This window comes from Melanotaenia boesemani, chromosome 8 (assembly GCF_017639745.1).
Source record: "Melanotaenia boesemani isolate fMelBoe1 chromosome 8, fMelBoe1.pri, whole genome shotgun sequence".
NCBI classification, from domain to species: Eukaryota; Metazoa; Chordata; class Actinopteri; order Atheriniformes; family Melanotaeniidae; genus Melanotaenia; species Melanotaenia boesemani.
Genome location: NC_055689.1, coordinates 19,057,682 through 19,082,287, shown reverse-complemented (window position 1 = coordinate 19,082,287; position 24,606 = coordinate 19,057,682). Strand labels below are relative to the sequence as shown.

The window sequence follows — 24,606 nt, the reverse complement described above, 5'->3', positions numbered from 1 at the left end:
TTGGAAGTGGTTGTGCCTGCTGGGAGTTTTAGTGATTGCTGTAGGGCCCGACTGTTGAAGAGGCTCTCAGAGGAGTCCTGATGGAAAATTTCAGACAATGTTAAAGAGCTGGAGCTCACAGCTTGAAAAGGCTTGGGCTCAAACAATTCGCAAGGGAATGCTAGTGTTCAGTGCATTACTACACAGTCATAGAATGAATATATATATATATATATATATATATATATATATATATATATATATATATATATATATATATATATATATATATATATAAATAAATGTGTGTATGTATAAATAAAAATGTAGAATTTCTTTCTTTCAGACAAGTCAATGTTAATTTACTGCTGTGTCTACTTGCGACTTATTGACGAAATGCAGAGTTAGATGTCCCTCAGTACAACGAGAAAGAAAGGAGGGGGTTGGCTAGTGTAGCTGAAAGAATGCAGAAGTAACCAAAAAAAAAGTTAGTTTTCATCATTAACAAGCACTAACCAACCTCATACCGGTTTATTTCTTAATATTTTTATTAACATATTAATTACTGCATCAGCACCACTTGTCAGAATAGCCTCAAGCCTTCCTCTTTTAAACACTTTTGTCAAAATTGTGTGACTGAGACTTAACCCACCTTGAACATTTTGAAGCTTCCTAAATCTATGAAGTGTCTTCTGCTGCATTGTGACTTATTTTGACAGTCCCTTACTCTGTATTCTACCCCTGTCTGGGTATCTGCTCCTGACTTGAGATGGCTGGTGATTGCCTGAAGGCTTTGAGTTTACAGGCACCTCTCTTTAAAGCAAAACCTTCAGAGAGAGACCGTCATCCATCTGATGTTGGCCTTGCCAGGTTCAAAGAGAAAAAAATAATAATTGTACAAGGGTAATTGAACAATAGTAGCCAGGAAGGAGATGGTCAGCATAAAGTCTATTTTAGTCTAGAAGAGAGATGTCATCTTCTGTCTCTGTTAAACGTTTGGCTCTCTTATATTGATTATTTAGTTTTTGCTGTTGAGCAACATTTGGTTGAATGACAGCTCTGCAGTTAAAAAAGAAGAAAAAAACTATTTGCAGTCACGATTCCTTGTTTTGCTGGTGTTTACATCTTTGAGCACACTAGTGGAATGTGGAGCATGGACCCTTTTGGGTTTAGATTCTGAAAAAGGAGAAAAAGGTTATTTTCATTCATCAGGATGAATACATTGTGATTGCGCTTAAACATTCCCTTGGCAACTGCACTTTTTTTTTTTAATTCTTTTACTCGCTTTGCTTTTACTTGCATTCTGCTTCTCATATTTAAAAACATTCAAGTTTATATAGCAGGCATGTCTGGCTTTTTTCCATTTTTGCCTTTCACTAAGACCTTTTCTATAAGGAAGTGGTTCTGCTTCCCTTTACATCTAATTCAATCCTGAGACCATGCGCCTCTAGCTGAAAACATCTGCAAGAAATGTTTTAAATTCAACATTCTCATCACTGAGAGATTTAATACTAGTAGGATGTGGTGCATTTCTAGTTTTCTTTAGACCCCAAGCTGGTCTACTGTATCTTTGCCCAGGGGAAATCGATGTTCTCCAAGTGCAGATGATGCTGTGCAGACATCAGTGGGTCCCCAAGGTAGCTGCACAAAGGAAGATTAGGTACCCACCTTCAAGGCTTTTTGTTAAGTAATTCCACATCTGCTTTAATAATTCACTGCAGCTTCAGCAGAGCCTCCATACAAAGGATATATGGTAACATTGTGATCTTTATATGCTATAAACACAAGGGGGGCTTTCAGGAAAACATTTCCACACTAAAGGATCACACAATAAAGCTCTTAGCTGTTGAGGCAACTGTATGTGTGTGGGTTAGTTGTGTATGTGTGTGCATGCATGAGGTACATGGGCTGCACTGTCACTCAGTTGTAACATGAACTGATGTTGTACTACTGCCACAGAGGCACCTGTGGGACTCGAGCCCCCATGAGCCACCTGTCTGCTGTGTCTGGATGTGTGTTCTTGAGTTTTGGATTTCTGTGTGTACTTGCTTATGAAATAAACATCACACTCACATCTGTCTCTCAAGTAGCTGGGGATTGTAGTCATCCACAGAAGATATCTCTGTATGTCATGGGGGACAAAGCAAGCATGCAATAGCCTTAGATGGAAACGAAATGAGGCTCCTCCAGTAGAAATAGAAATGTTTAAAAATTCTCTTATTTCTTTATTCTGTTCCAAGCCTAATATTCAAAATCATTTAGACTAGTCTAATTTATGAATTAACTTTTCAAATGGATTGTTTCTGGATGTTGTTTATTTTGTTTTTCTTTAATAGGCCTTAAGAAACCCACTTCTTTTTTCTAAAGTTTGTTCTCCCTCCATCTTTCTCCTCCACTGCACCTGTTTTGAGTTATACTATTGGGGCACAGCTTGAAGTGAATAATGTATGAGTGAGAAGGAGAATCAGAAAACCTTTGTGGACCTTCTGTCTTGCTGCCTGTCTTCCTTCTCCTTTGTATTACTTTTTTCCCTGATACTGGGCTAATTTGTACTTAAATCTGTGTATTTCTTTCTCTTACAGTGGGGTTTGTCAGCTGTGGTCGAGGTGGTCTGGTGCGGTTTGAATGCAGTAATCCATTTGACTTTCGGATAGAGGCCGACGGAGTAGTTTATGCTGCCAGGACTCTTCAGCGCACCACTATTCCCGAGTCACCTTTGCTAATCAAGGCTAGCGACGCCGCCACTCAGCAGCAATGGGTGGCCCAAGTCAGACTGACATCTCCCACACAGGTGAATACATCTCTGACTTGTTTGTTGTCTCACTGTTACTGCCATGAAACGTTGACTGATCACTTTCCCCCTAGTCAAAAAACTTCCACTGATTAGGGAACATTCATGGATGAGTACTTCTCTAAATTGTAGCAGGTGTTCAATGAGAATGGATGGATCCTTGTTGAGTAAAACTTAATGTGTGAATTTACAAGGCACGCACACATACTCGACATGGTCGGAAGAAAGCAGGAGCAGATGCAGAATAGCTCCTAATAAAGTTTAACTCTCTGAGGTTATAGCGTTATCATTCAAAAGGGGACACACTTCTTTCAGAGCGCTAGAAGATAGGAAGCATCTGTGTGAGCGGCACAGTGCCACTCCAGCAGTTCCACTGGATGCCTTATGCAGTCAACTACAATTAGTTAGAATGACAATGTGGTCATATGTTGTCATTGTAGCTGCCTGAGGATCAGAGGAAGACCACAGAAAATGAAAAAAGAAAAAAAACAAAACACTGCACGTCATGTTAATCTGGTTTGTAGCTGGGAAATGAAAGTGGAGTAAAGACTCTGGTACTGTAGAAGTTAAACCTTAGTTAAAGGCAGTGGATTATGTGAGACTGCAAATTTAGATGATATCTGTAGCTTTAAACTCAGTGGCTTCCTTACACACACAGATATGCATGTGCTACTTTCAGCTGTCTTACTTTATATTCCAACCCTTTCTGTGCGGGTTAAAAACAAGCTTTTACGTGCATATGTTAGTAATTATTGCTGTAAGATCTTAAATCATTAGCCTTCTGCTGTCTTGATCACCCCCAAGTGCAATAATCGTGATTGTTTTACAAAAACCAATGTGCTTTTCTTGTTAATCCCTCTAATGTACTTAAACAACAGTACAGGAGATAATCTCAGGAAAGGTGGGCACAAAGATTTAAGGTGGAGGCAGATTAAGGTTTTGTGACAGATATGTGTCAGGGCTGCAGATGCAGAAGTAAAATTAAACGTCCTGTGGGTAATGATATCATGGCTTCTTGAAATACCATTAGCTGCTGACAGTCATTTACTATTGGAAATCCTGCAGGTATTATGTGATTTTAACGATACCATTACTCACTGTTGTAAGTTGGTAAAAGATAAATGTATCCTTAGGTAAATAAGGACTCGCTGCTGCTTTTTAGATTTTAAGTCATACATCGGTGTTATGTATATACATGTGATTAACTAAACTCTGGTCTGTGTCTGTTGAGAGCTGCTTTATTTTTCCCTGATTTGTTCATAATGAAATCAGGGATTGACTTCTTCGCATCCTGCATGTTTATGAGGTCATGAGCGGTTATCTTCCCCCACAGCATAATTATTGTCATGAATCATCACGCATCTCTTAATCACATCAGCAATTGTATTTTTTTTAATAGCGCCATTAATGCACCAGCCTTGGGAAAGATTTTAATCAATGACAAGCAAACAATATCCTCATTAACTTGAGTGCATACCTCCTTGTCCACTATCTCCATCTCCATTAGAACTTCAGTTGTGCCGCTATCTGAGAGGACAGAACATTTCAGAATCTCAAAGACAGACTTTTTTTTCTTTTCCAAAAGGGCAAATACACACATATAATCCTTCCTACACTCTCACAAACACTCAGGCCATCACTCAGCGTAACACTCTCTGTTACTCTGAAGTAGACTTCTAGTCTGAAGATGGAGAGTGCTCGGAGAGTGTGGATGGGTGCAGACCTCCAGCATACCAGAGATGGATTTGTGTTGGGCCGAAGGAACCCACCATGCCATTCATCATTCCAGACACAAGTTGCAAATAATTACTGGTCTCACTCGTAGCCTTTTTAATAGGGTAATAGATATTTCTGAGGCATGCTCCTTCACTATCTGTCCACATGCCTTTCTGCATTTTCAGTGTGTGAAAGCTGTATAATCGGATTTCAAACATGATTAGTGGAGGCTCTGTGACAGCTCCCCAGATGTTAGAGGAGGAGGAGTGGGGGATATGGGTCGTGTTATAAGGTGAAGAAGTGGTAATTAATTTCTGTGTTTGCATAAGTCACTTTGTAGTACTTTGTAGAATGTGGCTACCCAACAAGCTGTCTATGTTCAGATATTTGCAAGCAGCGCTTGGCTCAAAGGACTAAAAAGAGTTTTAGCTATTAGTTATTGACATTGAAAGATTTGCATTTTGCTTTTTTTCGTCCGTTTTCCTTCCCGCCTTGTTTTGTTCAAGGTTATTTTAACTTTCTCTGGCAGTACTTCAGTCACCTCAGTCTCTGGAGCTGCATAGCCAATTTGAGCCATCTGCGTGTTTAGTGTCTGGCTTTCAGGTACCATCCTCCTTTGTTTCAAATCTCATTCATTATAGCTGAGGGAGAATGGCAGATCCATTATGGAAGCTGGTCTATCTGTGTGGGTGTGTTTTATCAGGACATAAGAAGAGGTCTGCCATTTAAAGAAAACCAGCGCTGGAGGTGTGCGGCTGTCGCGGCAGCAATATAGAAGAGTTTCAAGGCATTTATTTTAAAATGCAAAGAAAGTTATAACAGAAAGAGTTGTTTGATTGAACAGACATGAGTAGGAATTGATTTAAAATTTGGAAATGGCAGCCTGTTCTTTCATCACACAATACATTTCTTTGTCAATCACCTAACGGTTAAGGGTCATCGATTAACCTGATAAATAATCATGACTCGTTTTGTTTATCACACGTAATTTCATCCAGTGGTTGTTTAGATCATAAATGTCATGGTGGTGTTAAAGATGAAGTCAGCAGAGTACCAGAGTCATTAAAAATTCCACAGTAATCTGTGAAAATGTTAAGATATTTCTGTCTGTAGCAAATCAACCTACAGATCAGAACTGCCATGCTCACAGCTTTGTCTCCCGGGTCTTTAAAAATGTCTGTACTCATACTTTACAGCATTGGTGTGATCACTAAATCATTTCATTTCATCAGGTCCAGGAAGCTGCTGCCCCTCCAGTCATGTCCAAGGATTCAAAGGAAATAGTGTTTCCATCACGAAACATGGACAGCCAACTGAAACGCATGAAGAGAGACTGGGTCATCCCCCCAATCAATGTCCCAGAGAACTCACGAGGCCCATTCCCACAAGAGCTTGTTCGGGTAATGTATTTGATTCAGTCGCATGCACGCACACACACATACACTCATCCACCCACCCACCAGTTTCCCAGCTTCAAAGTTAGTTCTTTTTTCTTGATATTACAACTTCCCTGATGCTCTGCGCTCCAAGTCAGAGGGTACTGACATGAGACTTGTGCCTTGAATAAAATGTCTCGTATTACGGCACTTTGTTAAAGTTTATTGCTTTTTCCCCCCTTTCTCTACTATTTATCTTTTGGTTCAAAGGCAGTGTGTACTCATACAACCTGACATTATTTAGAAGTAGTGAGAAATCTAAAGTGCTCACCAACGTAACTGTTCCTTGGTTCACTGTTTAGATATCAAACTCCTCTTTTCAAGGTTCAAAGATAGGTGTTTCTGAATTTCTTTACAGCAGTTCTATGGTCAGGGCAATGTGTGGGTGGCTGGCAGAGGACAAGCATTGCTTGGGACAGTTAAGAAGAAGATCCTTTTTCAGTACATTAAGCTTACTTCCTCACGCACTGTTAAATCCTGTGCTTGCCATATGTACTTTTTATTCTTAATCTGGCTATATTCGAAAGGATGATTCTAGGCTTTAGAGGGTGATATCAAGGAGAGGAAATGGTCTGTTTGCTCAGAATGGATCATCGGTGTAGGCACCGAGGGTCTCAGCTTACACGGCAAACAGGATAGACAGTCCAGCCATGACAGAACTTCAATATTATGTAGACACTCAATTACCTCTGTGCACATACAGAGACTTAATTTTAAACTCTACAGAAACTGTTAAATAAATTATTACCCTTAGAAGTCATGTATTCTAAGTATTTTTTTGTACACGGTTTTATATAGCTACAGGTAAAATTAATACCTTAATTTGACGCATAATTTTAAATCTCTGCACCCACAGATCCGATCAGATCATGACAAAAACCGGTCTCTAAGATACAGCGTGACAGGCCCTGGTGCTGACCAGCCTCCCACCGGAATCTTCATGATCGACCCAATTTCTGGAGAGCTATCTGTCAACAAACCTCTCGACCGAGAGCACATTTCCAGCTTCCACGTAAGTCGGATAAAACGGTTAACAAGATCTCCCTTTTTTTTTCAAAATTTCCTATTGACCTGAAAATATTTAATCAGGCTTTTAAACCAGGAGAAATATGTTCTTCCCGGCAGTGCTGTACATTCCTGCCAGCTGGCATGTGCTCAAGAGTCATGTGTAGCCTAAACAGTACCCTGAGACTTGATAAAGACCTGAGTCTCCCAGGAAATCTGACTTATCCGTCTGAGAATTTAAAGGATTTTACGTGAATTGTGTGTTGGATACATCATCGTAACCTTCAGCTTCAGAGCTGCTTTATTCATTTTGTGAAAATGGTCTTTTAAAAATGTACTTCCACACAAACTGTAAGACTTGTTGAAATAAAATGACATTCTTCAGCATTTTTATCCAGGCTATCTAAGAAGGTCACAAAGGTTTCTGTAACAAATTTAAGAGTTTGTTCTATAGAAACCTTGTGAGAAATGGTAACAATAGAACGGCTCACACATTATTTCTTCATCATTTTTCTGTACACAAACCATGTTGTAACGTGTAATTTAGCAATCAATTTACAATTTAAGTACTCTCCACAGGAAACATAAGGGACAAACGGTATGATGTAAATCCTTTGTTATTTTGTAGCTTTCGGGGTTTGTTTTATCAGCTATATTTAATCTTGTGAGTATGAGTACATGGTATCAAACTGAAATAATATCAGTGAACTAAAATTCTCTCAGAGGGAATAAATGCACTTGAGGTGTGAAAAGATGCAGGCAGTAGACCTTTTTCTCATGAAACAAAAAGGAAAACAACAGGATTACTTGGACAGTGATAAATATAAAGAGATGTAAATCACCCTGGGATACATCTGTTATTAGAGACGTTCACAAAAAATAGGCACAATTTTTGTGTTATTCCTGTCCGTGACAGGTATCTTGCTACATCTAATAATTATTTATCTTGCAGCATGTACTTGCTGAGATAGCAAAGGGGGAGAGATATATCCTCAGTAAAAACAAAATCCTCCCTTAGCTCTGCTGGTCTGAATAAAGAGCCTTTTCGGAGCCTTTTCAGCTCTCTTCTTACAAAGTTAAAGATTGCTAATGACAGCTTGTGGGGTTGATTATCACAGAAATGTAATGGGTGACGGTGAGTGAGTGGTTTGTGGTTTGTCCTGACATATTGTTTTCACAGCTGAGACTAATCCTCGCTTGAACAGTTCTGCAGCCCACATGTGTTTGTGTTTTCCTCCAGCTGAGAGCTCATGCAGTAGACCTGAACGGCAACCAGGTTGAAAACCCTATTGATATTGTGATCAATGTGATCGACATGAATGACAACAGACCAGAGTTCACACACCAGATCTGGAACGGCACTGTTCCAGAAGGGTCCAAGCCAGGTAAGATACTCCATGATCTTTTGTGAAGTCATAACCTCATATTGCCTTAAGGTTGACAGATCAAAGAGTGCTGATGTCATTCTTGTCAATGTTGTATCTGCTGTTGTAAAGCAACCCACTGTATTTTAAGGTCAAGAAGAAAAATATTGAATTACAAAGCTATAAATCCAACAGTGTTCAGTGGAGCAGTAATCGTTCAATTTATGAGTTTTGATTGCTGGTAAAAGAATAAAAAAAGAGGTGATTGCATTGTCTTTTTGTTTGTTTTCTGTCCCCAAGGAACATTTGTTATGACAGTAACATCTCTTGACAAAGATGACCCCAAAACTGCAAACGGCATGCTGCGTTACAAGATCCTGTCCCAGAATCCTGAAAGTCCAACCTCCAATATGTTCACAATTAACAATAAAACCGGCGGCATCATCACAGTGGCGGCAGGCCTGGACAGAGAGGTAACCCCCCCACCCCACCCTTTTCCACCCCAATCTTTCATTGACTTCAAGGTCACATTTTTGTGTATTGCAGTTTATCTGACTTTCATTAGCAAGGCCATCTATTAGATTATTTTTCCTCCTGTACTTCGTGCTCCAGATAAGCATGTCTTCTTCCATGTTTACATAAATGGACTGTGGGTTTTTAAAATTATGATAACAGCTTGGCTTTCATTGCTAATTTTTAAACTGTCTTACATCTAATGAGCCAAAGTAAATTTTTTCTTATTACCAACTAAATGAGAAGTAGAAGCTGACTTGGCTGTTTCACACTTATTTAGTCTTACAAGGAGGCAGTGTGCATCAGTGAGCAGCTAAATGTTTATCTTCCTCCATTCTCACTTTCTCTGTCTCTTTTTTTCCCCCCTTTTTTGCGTCTTCTTTTACTCCATTCCCCATACTGTAAAAGTTACCACTCTTGATTTAATTGGGATTGCATGGTTGTTTGAGGAAAATATATAAAATGATATATACAGCTGGAGCTCATTGGTTCAATTCTAGTGAGGGCAATCTGGATGAGGTGGCTGCTCAATCACTTCCACCCTGGGGCCACCGTTTTATGTTCTCCAGTTGCCACCATGAAAGTAATTTGCCCGACTCTCATTACCTAGCAACTGGTCCATCACCTGAGCGGTTTTTAATGTGTAGAGAGTCATTTTTCTGCTTTGCGATAGTGTATATTGTAGAGGTGCACTTCTCCGGCATCCACACACAACCTTAAATAAACCCATAAGAAAGAAATCTGATTTATATGAGAAACTCACTGTTTGCCATCATAAATAAGAGGGTCTGACTTGTTTAATTATAACAGAACACATCCAGCACTATTCTAACTTATGTTGTGTTTTCATTATGGGACATTTGCAAATTCACCTACAGTCCAACAGCTCTAAGAATGGATTATGTTTGTAGATCTTCTGATGCCGTTGAATGTTCTCATATTTTTTTTTCCCCCTCTTCTGCTAGAAAGTGCCTCAGTACACGTTGATCATCCAAGCCACAGACATGGAGGGAAATCCCATGTATGGCCTCTCCAACACAGCCACTGCTGTCATCAGAGTCACCGATATTAATGACAATCCACCCGAGTTCACTGCTGAGATGGTAAGAAACAAGCTTTTATCTGAGATCCCAACACAGTAGTTATAGCATAACAAGAGCACACAAGGACCTACAGTTCACCCTAGCATGGATATATGCACTCAACCATCAGTCCTGCTCACTTACCTTTTTCTGCTTGCCCTGCATTTCTGAAGCCATTTAGATATACGAGTCGTCAGCCATGCGTACAGTGTTATATCCCCTCCAAATGTTGACACATGCAACTATGGGGACGTCTGCCTGAGTGAAAGAGGCACTTACTGCGCTCACGAATCACTGAAATTTGTAATGCTACTGTAGTGCTATCAGGGGAGCACAGGGAATGAGATGACCATGACGACATGATAAGTTACCTTAGATGTCTATTTACCCAGGATTGGTCCTGCTGTGCTGTGAGAGACTGGGCTTGGTGGTTTTTTTTTTTTGGTTTTTTTCTTTTGCTGCCACTGCAGTATCACTAACAGCTCATTGCTCTGTTCGTTCATGGTTTATTCATGCAGTTTTTTGGCGAGGTGCCTGAGAACCGCGTGAACATTATTGTGGCTAACCTGACGGTGACTGACAAGGACCAGCCCAACACGCCAGCATGGAACGCTGTCTACAAAATCACCGGGGGCGACCCCACTGGCAGGTTTTCAGTGCCCACTGATCCAACCACTAATGAGGGCCTGGTAACGGTCGTCAAGGTAAGGTTTCTTCCACAAACTCCACCCCTTAATCCACATGCACAGCTCAGGTAGTTGTTAGGTAGATTTTATCATGACAGAAACTGGTTTCAAACACAGAATTTAAATAAACTGGAGTATAAAAACACAAAGATTATTGCACATTTTCTACAAAGACTAATTTGTATTTGTCTATTAAGAAATCTGTTTAAAAAAATTGCTTGAAATTTGTATATATTAAATTTTGCAGTACACAAAAATAGTTTAACTATTTAAAACAAAAATTCAGGCCATTTGGAGGGAAAAAAAAAAAAAAAAAAAAAAACCTAACACACTATACTGCACAACTATAAGACCAGTTCTTATGTTGTGGATTCTTGAGCTCCCCACCACAGGGTTCACTCTCTTTATCTCATCCTCTTTTAGACATGAGTAATAATTATTTTTAGTTCTTTGATTTCAGGTCTGATCAACCTGACAGCCAAAAATGCTAGGGGGTTCTTTGTATTTTGCATTTTTATGTGTGAGTCACTCTATGTATACTCTCCAACTGTTTTCCAGCCCATTGACTATGAAATCAGTAGAACGTATGTGCTGACAGTGGAAGCGAAGAATGAGGTTCCCCTGGCCAGAGGCATCCACTCTCCAAGACAGTCCACTGCCACCGTCTCCATCAGAGTGATAGATGTCAATGAGAGTCCCTACTTTGAGCCCAACCCCAAACTCATTAAATTGGAGGAGGGGATGATGCCCGAGTCGACTCTGACCACCTTCACTGCACAGGATCCTGATCGCCACATGCAGCAAACCATCAGGTGGGTTTTACAGGAAAAAGGAACTGGTTGAAATATTGCACATCTTCAAAAGACTCAAGCTCACAGATGTAGAAATCTAATTAAAGTGATGCTTTACTCACTGTGTGCGTGTGTGTGTGAGAAAAATGTAATGATAGTTTAAGTTGGATGTTAAACAACAGCTCTTCTCTGAATTACCCCTGTACAGATGCCACTAAACATGCAGTATTTTTTTTTAATCTCATACCTATATATCATTTAAACAGCAACGGTTTAGCTTTAGAAGTATTTATCTGCTTGAAAACAGTCCTTCAAGAGAAAAAAAGTCTAATTCTACGGTTTGTCCTACAAATTATTTTGAGACACTATTAAGAAGAAGCCCATTTGGTGTTCCCTGTGAGAGTGCTCTCAAAAGTTGGAATAATTATGTAAAATGCATGATGCCTGAAATATTTATTCTGTGTAAACAAATAAAGCACTTTAGCATAGAGTAATGCCAAACTGGAAATGGTGACAAGAATTTCCTTTATTTTTCTACTGCAGAAAACAAAACTGAACCTTGTAAACTGTTCGTGTACATTAATGAGATTAGGAACAGATCATTTTAGAAATGGAAATAATAAATGTTTGTGTTGTTGTTTTTTTTTTTTCATGCATCAGATACTCCAAACTCTCAGATCCAGCCAACTGGCTAAGGATTGACCCTAACACTGGTCGGATCTCAACGATTGCCATTTTGGACCGAGAGTCTCCCTATGTGAGGAACAGCTTGTACAATGCTACATTCCTGGCCTCTGACAGCGGTATGTAAGCATTTAAGTGGTACAGGAGTAGCCAAAAATACCTTGTTGAGCTTCTATGATGTACTGCTTGTATGATTGAGGTGTTTCAGGCAGACTGTTAAACAAGCACCTTCTCAGGCCATTATTCAAGGTCCCTTTCAAAAATGAAAAATAAATAGAAAGAGGATTAATGAAATAAACATTATGTGGTCTTTTTCTCAGAGCTTAGTTTTACACACAGCTTCCTTCTGACCACTTTCAGAATGCAACCCCCCCCCCACCCCCCAAGCCAGTGCATAAATGTGCCATTTCCATAGAAGAATCAGTCTAATTTACAGCCACAACATTGTCCTCTAAGTATGAAGGACAACCCTGTACCTGGCACTTGGTGTGTCTGGATTGCAGACCACCTTAGTTGAAGGTTAATGTGCTAGCAATCCCAGAACCATCCAGCATGTGGATGCTTTCACCTTTTCTCTACACTGGCGGATTTACCTCTGTTCAGGTTTACCCTGTTCTACGGGGCATAGCGTAGGCCAATAGGCTTAAAAACTCTACCAATAAAGAGGTTTCTCAGCATTAATGGGTCAGGATTGGATGACTAGCTCCTTTGAGCGTGGCCTGAATGATAAAAAAGCCTCTTAGCTGAGTGAATACATAGAGGAGCCTGAGAGGGAACGACAGTGGGCTCTGTTTGTCTGCTTTAGTATTCCCAGCCTGTGTCCTTCGTCAGGAAGACGTTCTTTAGGAACACACACTCACACCACAAATGTTCTGATATCTAACCCTTTCAGTCTACCCTCTCATTTGAGATTAAATGTTCAGATCAGTATGCAGTTGGTATGGGACCTCTCCCACTAGAGTAAATAGCTATTTAGAGATCCAAAGAATAAACTCCATACTTTACTCTTCTCCATTGACTGCATAACAATTGCAGAATGAAAGATGCCATTTCAGTAGCATACATTTCTTTCCATATTTAAATTTTTAGAAATTCTTTTTCTCATAAATATGTATGTGCTGAATGTGTGTGTATGTGTGTCATTTTATGATCAATGCAGGTGTGCCACCAGCAAGTGGCACAGGTACTCTTCAGATCTACCTGCTGGATATCAATGACAATGCTCCCAAGGTGTCCCCACAGGAGGCAGAAATATGTGAAAAGCCAGAGCCAAATGCCATCAATATCACTGCACTTGACGGAGATCTGAACCCAAATGCCGGGCCTTTTGCTTTTGAATTAGCCCACAGGCCCTCTGACGTTAGGAGGAACTGGACCATAACGAGAGTCAGCGGTGAGATACAGAACATGATTTAATATAATTATTAAACCCTAGTCAGATTCATACTGGACCATTTGTCCTGTATCAAAACCCTGTACTAATGAGATTAGGCTAATCTTCACATTGCAGTTGCCAGGATAAAATGTCAGAGATGATGATTCAGCTTTTTGGCCTTTGCTTGCTTAAGTTTAAGTTTGGTACCCCTGAAGTGAAAGAAGATAAGTTTCTGCTTTTTTTTTTAATAATAAAGTATTTACCAAAAAAAAAACAAAAAACACAAACTTCTCTGCAGGTTGTCGTTTAGCTTATAAGACTGAACTGTGATCAGTCTGCGTGACACTTAAGAAATGATTTTGAATATGTTACAATATCACACACAGCAGATTTCAGAGTTAAAACAGACATCACGGTAATGTATTAATCTTACCAAACAGTCATTAATTGTTTATGCTAATTTGAAATAAAACCATGAGTGGAAGAAGTCATTTGTTGTTTGTTAGCTATTAGATAGTGAGTTGAAATGCAGTGAATAAATCTTAATAGGATAATGGCATTTGGATTATCGCAGCTGGGAATTTAGCCTAAGCAGCATTATCAGAAGGTATTCAGTAGATTTTAAAGCTCCAAATCCAAATCCTGACCATGTTTTGGATTAGATATACTGATGCAACTTCCAGGTAGGAATTTATGCTGCATATTTGTAATAATAGGAGTGTAATCACACTGTGAACACCATCTATACAAGTGACTATTTTGTCAGTTTAGATTTAATCCCCTGTGAGAAACTTCTTGTGTTTATATTAAGAGTCATTTAATTTCTAGAATCACTTACTCTAAATGCTATACATTTCCTCTGACAAAGAGCGACCACAGGCCACTAACTCTTTCTCTTTATCTTTCAGGTGACTACGCTCAGGTGAGCATGAGGATTGGCTTCCTTGAAAGTGGAATCTATGAGATCCCCATCATAATCACCGACTCAGGCAACCTGCCCATGTCCAACACCTCCTACCTGAGGATTAAAGTGTGCCAGTGCGACATTAATGGAGACTGCACTGACCAGCAGCACATCATGGCTGCTGGTTTGGGCACAGGCGCCATCATATCCATTCTCCTCTGTATCATCATCCTCCTCAGTGAGTGTCTGCATGCATCTCTCTCCAACAGCACATCACACGAGTACACAGGGATTATAAAGACAGCTATCCGAGATATCACTAGATTACTGTAGGATTATCAAAGATAGCCTTGATCAGGCCCACATCCAAGCCCTAAAACATTAGATCGGATTACATTTCAATGAAAATCTGCAAGTTATTATTTTTTTATTTTATTTTTATATATTTTTTTTTATAATACGAGCTCTCTCTCTCTTCTTCTGTTTATCAGTTCTTGTGCTGATGTTTGTGGTGTGGATGAAGCGCCGTGATAAAGAGCGTCAGGCCAAACAGCTTCTTATCGATCCCGAAGACGATGTAAGAGACAACATCCTCAAGTATGATGAGGAAGGTGGAGGAGAGGAGGATCAGGTAAGAATCATGAGTGGAACACATTGTTAAAGCTTTTTTTGCTAAATCAGATTTTATTACACCTCACTATGAAGAGATTGTAGCATATAGTTCCCTAAAGGAAGGACTGTGGCTGTTGCTTTGTCTTTTCTCTTTGTTTAGAGCTCCAGTCAGAACATTAAAAAAAAACATTGGCTGGCAATTAAGGGGGCGGTTGGTTGTTTTGCAAGGCAGCGTTAAAGCAAATCTGATGAAACCCACACAATCATGATTTTGAGTTTTAAGTGGGATAATTTATTAGATAAATATGTATGGAAATCATGTCTTAATGATTTTTGCACACATATTTATAAAAAGAGTTTATCTCCTAGTTAGGTCAAGAGTAAATGAAAGACCAGGGCATTTCACTGGTTACAGTAAACTTACTTAACCTTCTTATGTTTTAATACAGGCAAGAATGTGTCCATGACTGAGCATCAGAAACAAGACTGCTTTGTTTTACCTGGGGTTCCTGGACAGTTTCTTATGTAGCTGATGTGAGAGAATATAACCTAAATTTATTTCTTAGGTTACATTTTTATATTTTTTGATAGAAAAACACTGCCATACACTTCACAAAGCACCATAGTGCCTTTTGAAGAGGTGACAAAAGGCGAGTGTGTGGTCTTTGTCACAGAGGATTATTCAGGTCACATCTATGCAGCATGAAAGCAGTTTGACTGAAGCAACATGAGGACAAAGAGGACCAGTTAATTTTTTTTTCTTTCCCTAGGGGTACATATATTTCCAATGTTTCTTTCTACTGTCGGTCCTGCTTATAATACTGTTCGAGATATATCTCTCACTCATTCACAGTGAAGAGTAAGATTTTTATTGAAAATTTAAGTTGGTGTTTTTTTTTGTTTTTTTTTGTCCACTCGAAGGAAGCTGGAAATCAAAAGCTGGAATCAATAAGGCGAGCACATTTTGATCCAATTGGTTTTAGAAATATTGGAAATGTTTCCTCAACTGGAACTGTTTCCTGCCTCACGGCCCTAATGCACACACAGACAAAAGAAAGGCAGTGCCACAGGCATCAATAATGTCCCATCATTGTGTCCTCCTGCACTGATCAGGCACACAGAATTCAATTGTCCTAATAACCCCTTGTTAGCAGAATAGAATAATTTCATGAAAAAAGCAGTAATATGCAGGATGGGCTACCTTCATGCTGCTGGATGAAGTGCTTTGGTGGTTTAGGAATAGCAGAAATGTGCAGGAGACCCCAGTCTGACCCAGCACAGTGACAAATTAGTCTCCGAGACTTGTAATTGGTGAGCTGATGTCATGTAGAGATAGACATATGCTGTGGCACAATAATGAAGCCCCGTCTAAGGTAACAATATGACTGGGAAGCCATTACACATCTGCCAGTGATTAGGCAGGAGGGAGAGCACCCATTTGTGTGTTAACATCCCCAGTCTCACACATAAAAAGCAGAAACCTGTGGACCAGAACATGTTGGAAAGCAAACTGTTGCATGATATAACACCTCTCAAGGCAAACGAGCAGCAGCAGCAATTTATTGAGGGAAAAACAAGCTTCCATTTTGAATGGCGCAGAGAAGGGCAGGGCACCAGGAGAAAATGGCCTTGTCTGCCAAATCGTATCCAGAGTCCGAGTCGGGTAAAAAATGGACCAGACTTTCCTGGTGATGTGGTCTTTATAATACCTACCTCTGTTCTCCCTATCTCCCACCGGGAAGGAAATTGAAGTGTCAGACCAATGGGTGCTCTCAGAGTGTATGATTTTAGTCGCTGCTGTCATTGCCTGGGTTTGTATTGGTTTGTGATACCCTCATTTCATCAGAGGCAGACAGCCGATGAGCTTGCGCTCCCCTTGAACATGGGAAAAATAATGCAGAATAATGGTAAATTGAGAAGTGGCTGTGCACAGATTTCCCTTAAAAAAAAAAGAAAAGAAAAGAGATGCAACTCTGAGATGTGTCATCTGCTTCACAAAATGGCCTCAGAATTATTCGATTCATATTTACCTTTGACAGTCTGGCCCTGGAGGTATTCTTTGAAAAAGGTTTTGATTTGTTTTTTTCAATCTCATGCAGAAAGTAAAACAAATCTAACCTGTTCTGCAAATTTTTTTGTCACTACAAATAAAGAGGCAAACTCAACATGTCAAATGAGATCTCAAAGGCTCATAACGTACTATTACATCACAGGAGTTGTTTTTTGCACTTTCGATTATTAAGTTGCCCAAAAAGAAAAAATGCCCCAAAGGAAGTAATTACTAAGACTACATCCTACATTTTTGGAATAGTTAAAAAAGGAGGCAAATATGCATCTTAATCCCCTCGTTGAGGGCTAAATGAAAAGGGTGTTGCTGTACTTAGAGTAAACCTTTAGCCTGACTCGAGTTGAATTATTCCCAATATAAATAATGTCCAAACTTATTAAACTAAACCAAATAGAACACATCTGGCAACCATTTAGCCTTGAAATTTTAATAAGCATCATGTTTGTAACTTGTCAAATTGTATTGTGATCACAATCATTTGAACTAATTTTGCTTAACTCAAATGTGTTTTTATGTATTTAAACATTTAAGTTAAACCTAACAAAAATGCTCTATTTCAATTAGTGAGTTTAAGGTTATTTTCCACAGTTTGCATCCTCTTAGACAATAGTTTAATCACATCAAGGTGCTTCACTTAAAAGTGAAAGATGTGGAACATCAGTGGAGCTTTCACTGATGCCACGAATATCATGCATTCAGTTACAAAGTCAACCATCATGGCATTAAATAAAAGAGAGAGAGCCCAAAAGCATAGAAGAGGTCATTTATCAGATATGCATCAGAGGGGTGGCAGTTAAAGGAGCTAACACGGCTAATCTAAAACTAACAGACATAAGATGAACAGAAAAAATATATATATTAAATTGCTAATTACAATTATTCATTTGATCGTCAGTTAAATTGTAGTGAACTTCACAGCCTGAGATGATTAACTTTCTCACAGCAGATTGTTGGTTTTGATGGCATGACAAAGTTTTACTGTGTATCCTTCAGTTTATTTATTGCCACCATTTTAGTAGCAGCAGGCCTAATAGCTTAAAATACTCCTCATAAATATGGGCTGTTTATTGGCATATATATATATATATATATATATATATATACACACACATTACACATATATATAATAAGTTGCTGCTTATATGGTATAGTGGTGGATCTGTATAATCAGAATCAGGTACACGCATATAGCCACATAAAGCACTGTGCTTTTTGCATCTGCAAATCAAGCATTTTTGACCACCAGATAAATGGATCATTCATTTTATTTACATTCCTGGAGCTTTTAAACATTATTTTAACTAAATCAATGTTTAAATTTCCAATAAATCCTCATCCAAATGCAGTAGCAGAATATTAACAGTTAGCACAGGAAGATTAACAGCTGATAGCACTAATTATCTTCTGAGGTTACATAAAATTAAATTATTTTCTGAATTATGTCAGAAGAAACAGATGTAATTAGACAATGATCATAAGAGTGCACGTCAACCTACAAAACTGGAGATGATGATGATGTAAATGACACTTTTGTTAGTTTGAGTCAGCTGCTCATATGCCGTAAACAGATCAATCCAACGGTTATGAGTTATGGTTGTATACTACTCAAATAACTAATCAGACAATTTTGTTATTATTGTCACTTGATTTGTGATGGCCATTTCTGCAGCTAGCTTCAACAATTTGTTACTCACCATGAAATTAAATAAATAATTAGTATATCTGTATTTAGTGTAAAGTGTGTCTTTGTGTTTGGGTTGTTTAGCATTGTCCCAGGGTTTTCATGCATTCTCATGTTAATTTTTGCATCTTAACATTGTTTTCTTTTATTTCCTGGGAGTGTTAAAGTGTGAAGGTAGATGTGCAGTGGAGCAAAGACAATTTTGAAGTGGGATATTAGAGATGGATGGATTACAGAAAATCTCTTAAAGAGAGACAATCAATCATACACGCTTATTAGACACAGTCTGATTCTTAAATGTTATTATCTCTATCATATCTGCTGTCACCCTGATACCATCCAGCCATTCACTTCTGCTGTACTGCTCCTTACTGCATCTCCTTTCTCTCTTCCTAACTCCCTTTTTTTTCTCCTCACTCTTCCTCCCCTTCTTTCCCTGCCCATGACTTTGCACAAACTGCGAGCCATTTAGGTTGCCTTGGTAATGTTAATAGGATTAGCAATGGCTTATGTATATCCACCATCCCGTGTCTGGGCATTGATTAGAGCAAAAGTCGCCTGCACATCCTTCCTGCAGCACACAGCACAAGTACAGACACTTTACAGTGTTCAATGTGGTCCTCAGCTTAGACTCTCTCAGCTCCCACTCCCTGTATGTGTGAAGTTGTCCCTGGGTTTGTGCTTCACAGACAAGAAGATTAAAGTTTCCCTCATATTCCCTTAACTCTCCTTGCTATGTTTAAAATTTAAAATCATCCTTCCCCTGAGTTGAACTACTTCTTCCACTTTACAGCTAAGGATATGTTTACCTATTTAAATAATCACACTCAGTTTGGGGTCTTGTCACGCTGCTCTGCTAAGTCCCATCTGTCTATGTGTTCCCCAGGATTATGACCTGAGTCAGCTCCAGCAGCCAGACACGATAGAGCCTGATGCCATCAAGCCGGTGGGAATCCGTCGTCTAGACGAGCGACCCCTCCACCCTGAGCCACAGTATCCCATGAGGTCAGCAGCACCCCATCCTGGAGACATCGGAGATTTCATCAACGAGGTATCTAATCTGACGCTTTGCTATACGGTGAAATCTGATCCAAGGGAAAGAGCCGAAATGGAAAAAAATCAGTGTAGTCAGAAGGCTTGAATTTCATTTTCAAGTTGAATGAGTTTCTTATAATAAATTTGTTTCTAAATCAACTATTTGGCTCAAATGACTGAGCATCGAGGAGGGTTGACTGCCTTATTGTGGGAAAAAAGATACTTTGAATTCAATCAGTTATCAGAATTGTTTTCATTTTTTCCCAACAGAGACTAAGAAACTTTTCTAATTTAACATACACCCACTCTGACTTAAATAAAATCCAAAACGTGCATGATGCTAACTCACTTGGATATAATTGTTTTCCTCCTCACTTTCTGCCAAAGTGGCGATAGAGATGTGTCAGCATAGAAATGGGAGATGAGAGAAGCAGTACATTGGCTTTCTGTCAGCATGCACTGCTCAGAGTGGCCTCATTTGCCTGAGGCCATCATTGACTCCAGCATGAAGGGAGAATGTAAAATGAAAAGAGCAGTCATATATTTTTCACAAGCTCCAACAGACAAGAGTTTCACAGCATTACAAATGGAGTTCGCTCTAAGTTTTTGGATGGCGCCCATGTTTTTAGATTAGAGCTAGCTCTTTCGGCTCTGCTGCTCTTCCATCTATCTCCCCACGATCTCTTTACCCGGGCACCATTCGTCTTCTCTTACCGTAACTCGTGAATACACCTAATTCACTTGTCGTAACAGCTGATACACGGTGAAATTTTATATTTTGCGGTTTGACAGCATGCAACATCCTTTATCCGGCTTGTTTCTACATCTCGTTTTAATGTGCTCACAAGACCTTTTAAGGGGTTTCTGAGCATCCTGACCCAGAAAAAGCTCACTGGAACCAGGCGGGTGTTGATCTGTTTGTAGTCCTATATTTGACCGCTGCTAAAGCTCAGTCATGGTAACTTCAGCAGACGCATTGAGCTGGAATCTGACCTAACTGATAGGGCTCGCTGCCAGAAGAGCGGGGTGACGGAGGGGATTGGGGGAGGGGAGCATGTCTCAGCTCCATCCTGAATTGTGCACATTCCCCCAGAGCTTGGGGCTCTAATTAAATTAGAGGGGAAAAAACACAAAAAAAAAAGGCATAGGTTTAGCACAAGGACTTTAACCCCTCAGCCGGACAAACAAAGGCCCATTAGTCATCGCCTGGTCTGTTCTCACAGAGGGGGGTAACATTAAATACATTAGCACCAACTTAACACGACCTCTGTTGTTCACAGGTGGGCACAGTAGCACAGGAGACAAAGAAATGGTGATTTCATTCATTGTTTTGCACAGTGGCTCCTTTCAGCCCTGATAGAGTTGTCTGTGAATAGAGATAGCAGTGGCTTTGATTACACATCTCTTTGTTATGTGTGGGACAGAGGCTCCAGAAAGTGAGAACAGGATGTCATTTCACATTTAAGATTTGTGGTAATTTCCACTAAAGTGGATGAACCAGATTTAATGAAATAATAAGACAGAGTTTTGTGATTGACTAGCTATATGAAATAGTGAGTGGGGCTTTAGTTGTATACAGAGAGACCACTTACCAGCAGAGCTAATACGGTTGTAATTGCAATGAACGATCCATCTGTCATATTTCCCACAAAATTATCAGCACCGCAGCTTTGAACAAATACTAAACGAAAGCTAACAAGTGGGAAATAATGGCTAAGTGCCCAGGCATTTTAATTCAATCCATCTTTTTATTTGAGAGCATCTCAGCACTACAGTGGGCAGCACAGAGGAAACTATAAATCTTTGACAAATTCCTGATGAGCTGAGGTCTCATTTCTCTGTTTTTGCTCTACTTCTTTTAATTCATTTATTATTTGTTGGGTGTTCTCAGTCGTAGCGAAAAGAGGCAGCAACCAGGCCCAGATCCAGAAGTGGTTTGTGGCCAAAGCACATCTCAACTCTAAAGCACAACTCAACTCCTAGATTAGCAATCCATCAAGTCTCCCAAGTCCTGTTAGGGAATGAGGCTGAAAATCAATAACAATCCATAAGGACCTCTCTTGATGCTATGAGGATTTCTGGGAATGTCAAGCGCAATCTATAAACACCCTCGCTAGTAGCACGAGCCTCAAGATGACACATATACACACGCATGCGTAGCAAACACACATGCCCTGGACTAAGTTCAATGCTTATGTCTTTGGTTTACATGGCAGTTGGATAGATATGAAATTTTAAAGGAATTAGATGGCAGATGATAAACTATTGGTTACACTGCCTGTGCAAGACAAGGCAGGTGCTCTGTCACAGGGTCAGTGAGGGAGGAGGCGATGCTACCAGTCATACTCAGTCTTGGCTTTTGATCAGCAGATAATCCAACATCCTAGAAACATCAGGAGGATTCCAACTGAAGCACAGAGGAAACTTGCAGGAACATTAAAGCCTGATTAATCTGGACAAGAATGAGATTTTCTGAACAAGTGGAGTGAGACCCACTGGCAGGATTTAGGATAGATTAGCATGTTTATATGAAGCAGCAGTTGGGAATGAAACAGTTTTGGTGTGCAGAGTGCACACGTGGCTTAATCCTTTCATCTAACCATGATTTTATTTCCTTGTGCACAGGGACTGAAGGCAGCAGACAATGACCCCACTGCTCCTCCCTACGACTCCCTGCTAGTGTTCGATTACGAGGGCAGCGGCTCTACAGCCGGCTCCCTGAGCTCGCTCAACTCATCCAGCAGTGGGGGCGACCAGGACTACGATTATCTCAACGACTGGGGCCCGCGCTTTAGAAAACTGGCGGACATGTACGGTGGAAGTGACGACTAGGACAAACAGCCAGACCTTGAAGGGTAAAAAAAAAAAGATAAATTTAAAAAAAAAAAAAAAAAGTTTTCTTGTTGAAGGACACGGACAGCTTCTGATATTCCCCGAGAGAATGATAGAACTGTGACTGAAAAGATACAGAAAAAAAAAACAAACAAAAAAGCATTAATTCAGAATTTTTTTTCAAAACAACCAACCTAGGCTTATTGTTGTAGTCTACGCATACATATGCTTGTTGAAAGCTTAAGCATAGGCTGTGGTCCAGATATGGAGGATGTAGGAGGGAACACTGGTGGGCTGTTCCCACTCAGATTGTCGGTATTGAATGCGCTCAGTTACACTTGAATTTCACAGTACAGAAGCACTGGGATATAATGTGCCTTTTTGTACATTTTTTTGGATCTAAATGATTAGTTTTATGTTCAAGGCTTTAATGGTACTGACTTTTGGAGTGATTTCAAACAAAGTATGTTACACTCTGGTATGCTTCAACATGCTTAATTATTTCTTTTTTTTTTCCTTTTGGTTACACAATGCTCCTGTTTGTTGAAGATTATTTAAATAAATCACAAAGACGAAGAAATGAAGGAACATCTGTTGGCTTGTTTGGGAAGTAAAAACAGTTAAGAGCAGCACTGTACAGTATGCTAGACTTGTAGACTTTCTCACTAAAAAAATAAAATTATGCAGCTGGTTGCAAATAAAGGGAGTTATGAATCATACTTTTGTAGCATTTTTTTCCCCTTTTTTTTCTCCCCCCACCCCCCTTTTTTTGAAGTGATGTAGTATTTTACAGGAACAACAAAAAACAGTTTTGGTCTAATCTATGTACACTTCATTTGCCTTAGTCATCATCTGATATTTTTCAAGTTTTACTTCACTGTAAAAAGATGTGTGTACATAATGTTTTTTTTCTTTCTTCCTTTTCTTTTTGATGTAGTATTATGAAGAAGTGCAAAAAGTTCCAAACTTGTAAATGTATAATTTGGACTACAAATTCAAGTTTTTTGCATGTTTTTATCTTTTCATGACAACAAAAGTGAAAAAAAAAAAAAAAAGTTCTTTCCCAAATTTATTTACAAAGTGAAAAAAAAATCTGGGTGACATTACATGTGTAGAAGTTAAGAGTTTTTTTGTATAAAAAAAAATAAATAAAAACACATTGATTAAAAAAAAGGAGAAATAGTGATCTTGTCAGCACAACTGTTTGAATTTGTACCAAAAAGGGTGGGGGTGGGGAGTGGGGTGGGATGACACGCATTAATGACTGAATCAGCTTTAAGACCAGAAAAGATTTTGGACATAAGCCTTGTGGATAACCATGTGTACTGGAACACAAATTATACAACTCTGACCCCAACAATCGAAATAAAAAGCTAATTTTGGAGCTAACCCCCTGTTTCTTTATTTCTTTATACCCGGCATTACTGCAGAGAATTAATCACATTGCAGATTGTGTAATTTATCTCAGATAAAAATAGCTTCATGCATAAAGACTTATTTTATTGTAGAATATTTTACCACAAGGAAGAATAAATCATTCACTTATACTCTTATTTGTTTGCAAAGATTGCACATAAGTAAAATACCCAAGGCCTGTGTAAGTCTCCAGATAAGTTTTGTGGCTTAAGGGTGTAAAAACAAAAACAATAAACTCAAGATGGCAACATTTCCTACATTTCAAAGCCAAGTCAAGGGCAAAAGCTTATAGAACGCCTGAATCCATCCAGCACCTGCTTGCTGTCGGGGATTTGTTCTGTTGAGTACTGTACATTGAGATTGGACTTGACCTCAAGACAGGACAACTCTTCCTAACACGGCCTCTTAAAGGACTGTGTCTCCCCTCTCCGGGAACATTTGGCAAGAGGAAAACAAGAATGACTGTGAGTGTGTTGTATGTGGTGGCAGAAACAGCAGTCGCTATCTGTTCAGCTGTCAGAGGATCGCAGCAATGGTTGATGAGCCTCACCTGCTTAGCTTTCACCTGCCTCTCCTTTCTCTTTCCTCTTCTCCTTGCAATTTACAGAGCCATCATTTATCCAGTTGAATAGATGT

General features: G+C 39.4%; 1 protein-coding gene across 1 annotated transcript in view; it reads left to right on the top strand.

Moving 5' to 3' along the window:
• Positions 1-22,598, top strand: part of cdh2 (cadherin 2, type 1, N-cadherin (neuronal)) — a 55,717-nt gene extending 33,119 nt beyond the window's left edge. Inside the window, exons 3-16 of the mRNA XM_041992911.1 lie at positions 2,562-2,770; positions 5,719-5,886; positions 6,779-6,934; positions 8,168-8,312; positions 8,592-8,764; positions 9,770-9,907; positions 10,405-10,590; positions 11,131-11,384; positions 12,024-12,166; positions 13,207-13,440; positions 14,331-14,564; positions 14,818-14,957; positions 19,574-19,738; positions 22,348-22,598. Of these exons, the coding sequence (XP_041848845.1) occupies positions 2,562-2,770; positions 5,719-5,886; positions 6,779-6,934; positions 8,168-8,312; positions 8,592-8,764; positions 9,770-9,907; positions 10,405-10,590; positions 11,131-11,384; positions 12,024-12,166; positions 13,207-13,440; positions 14,331-14,564; positions 14,818-14,957; positions 19,574-19,738; positions 22,348-22,554 (2,552 nt within the window). The 3' untranslated portion in view covers positions 22,555-22,598. The remainder of the gene's footprint in view (positions 1-2,561; positions 2,771-5,718; positions 5,887-6,778; positions 6,935-8,167; positions 8,313-8,591; positions 8,765-9,769; positions 9,908-10,404; positions 10,591-11,130; positions 11,385-12,023; positions 12,167-13,206; positions 13,441-14,330; positions 14,565-14,817; positions 14,958-19,573; positions 19,739-22,347) is intronic.
• The last annotated feature ends 2,008 nt before the right edge of the window (positions 22,599-24,606 follow it).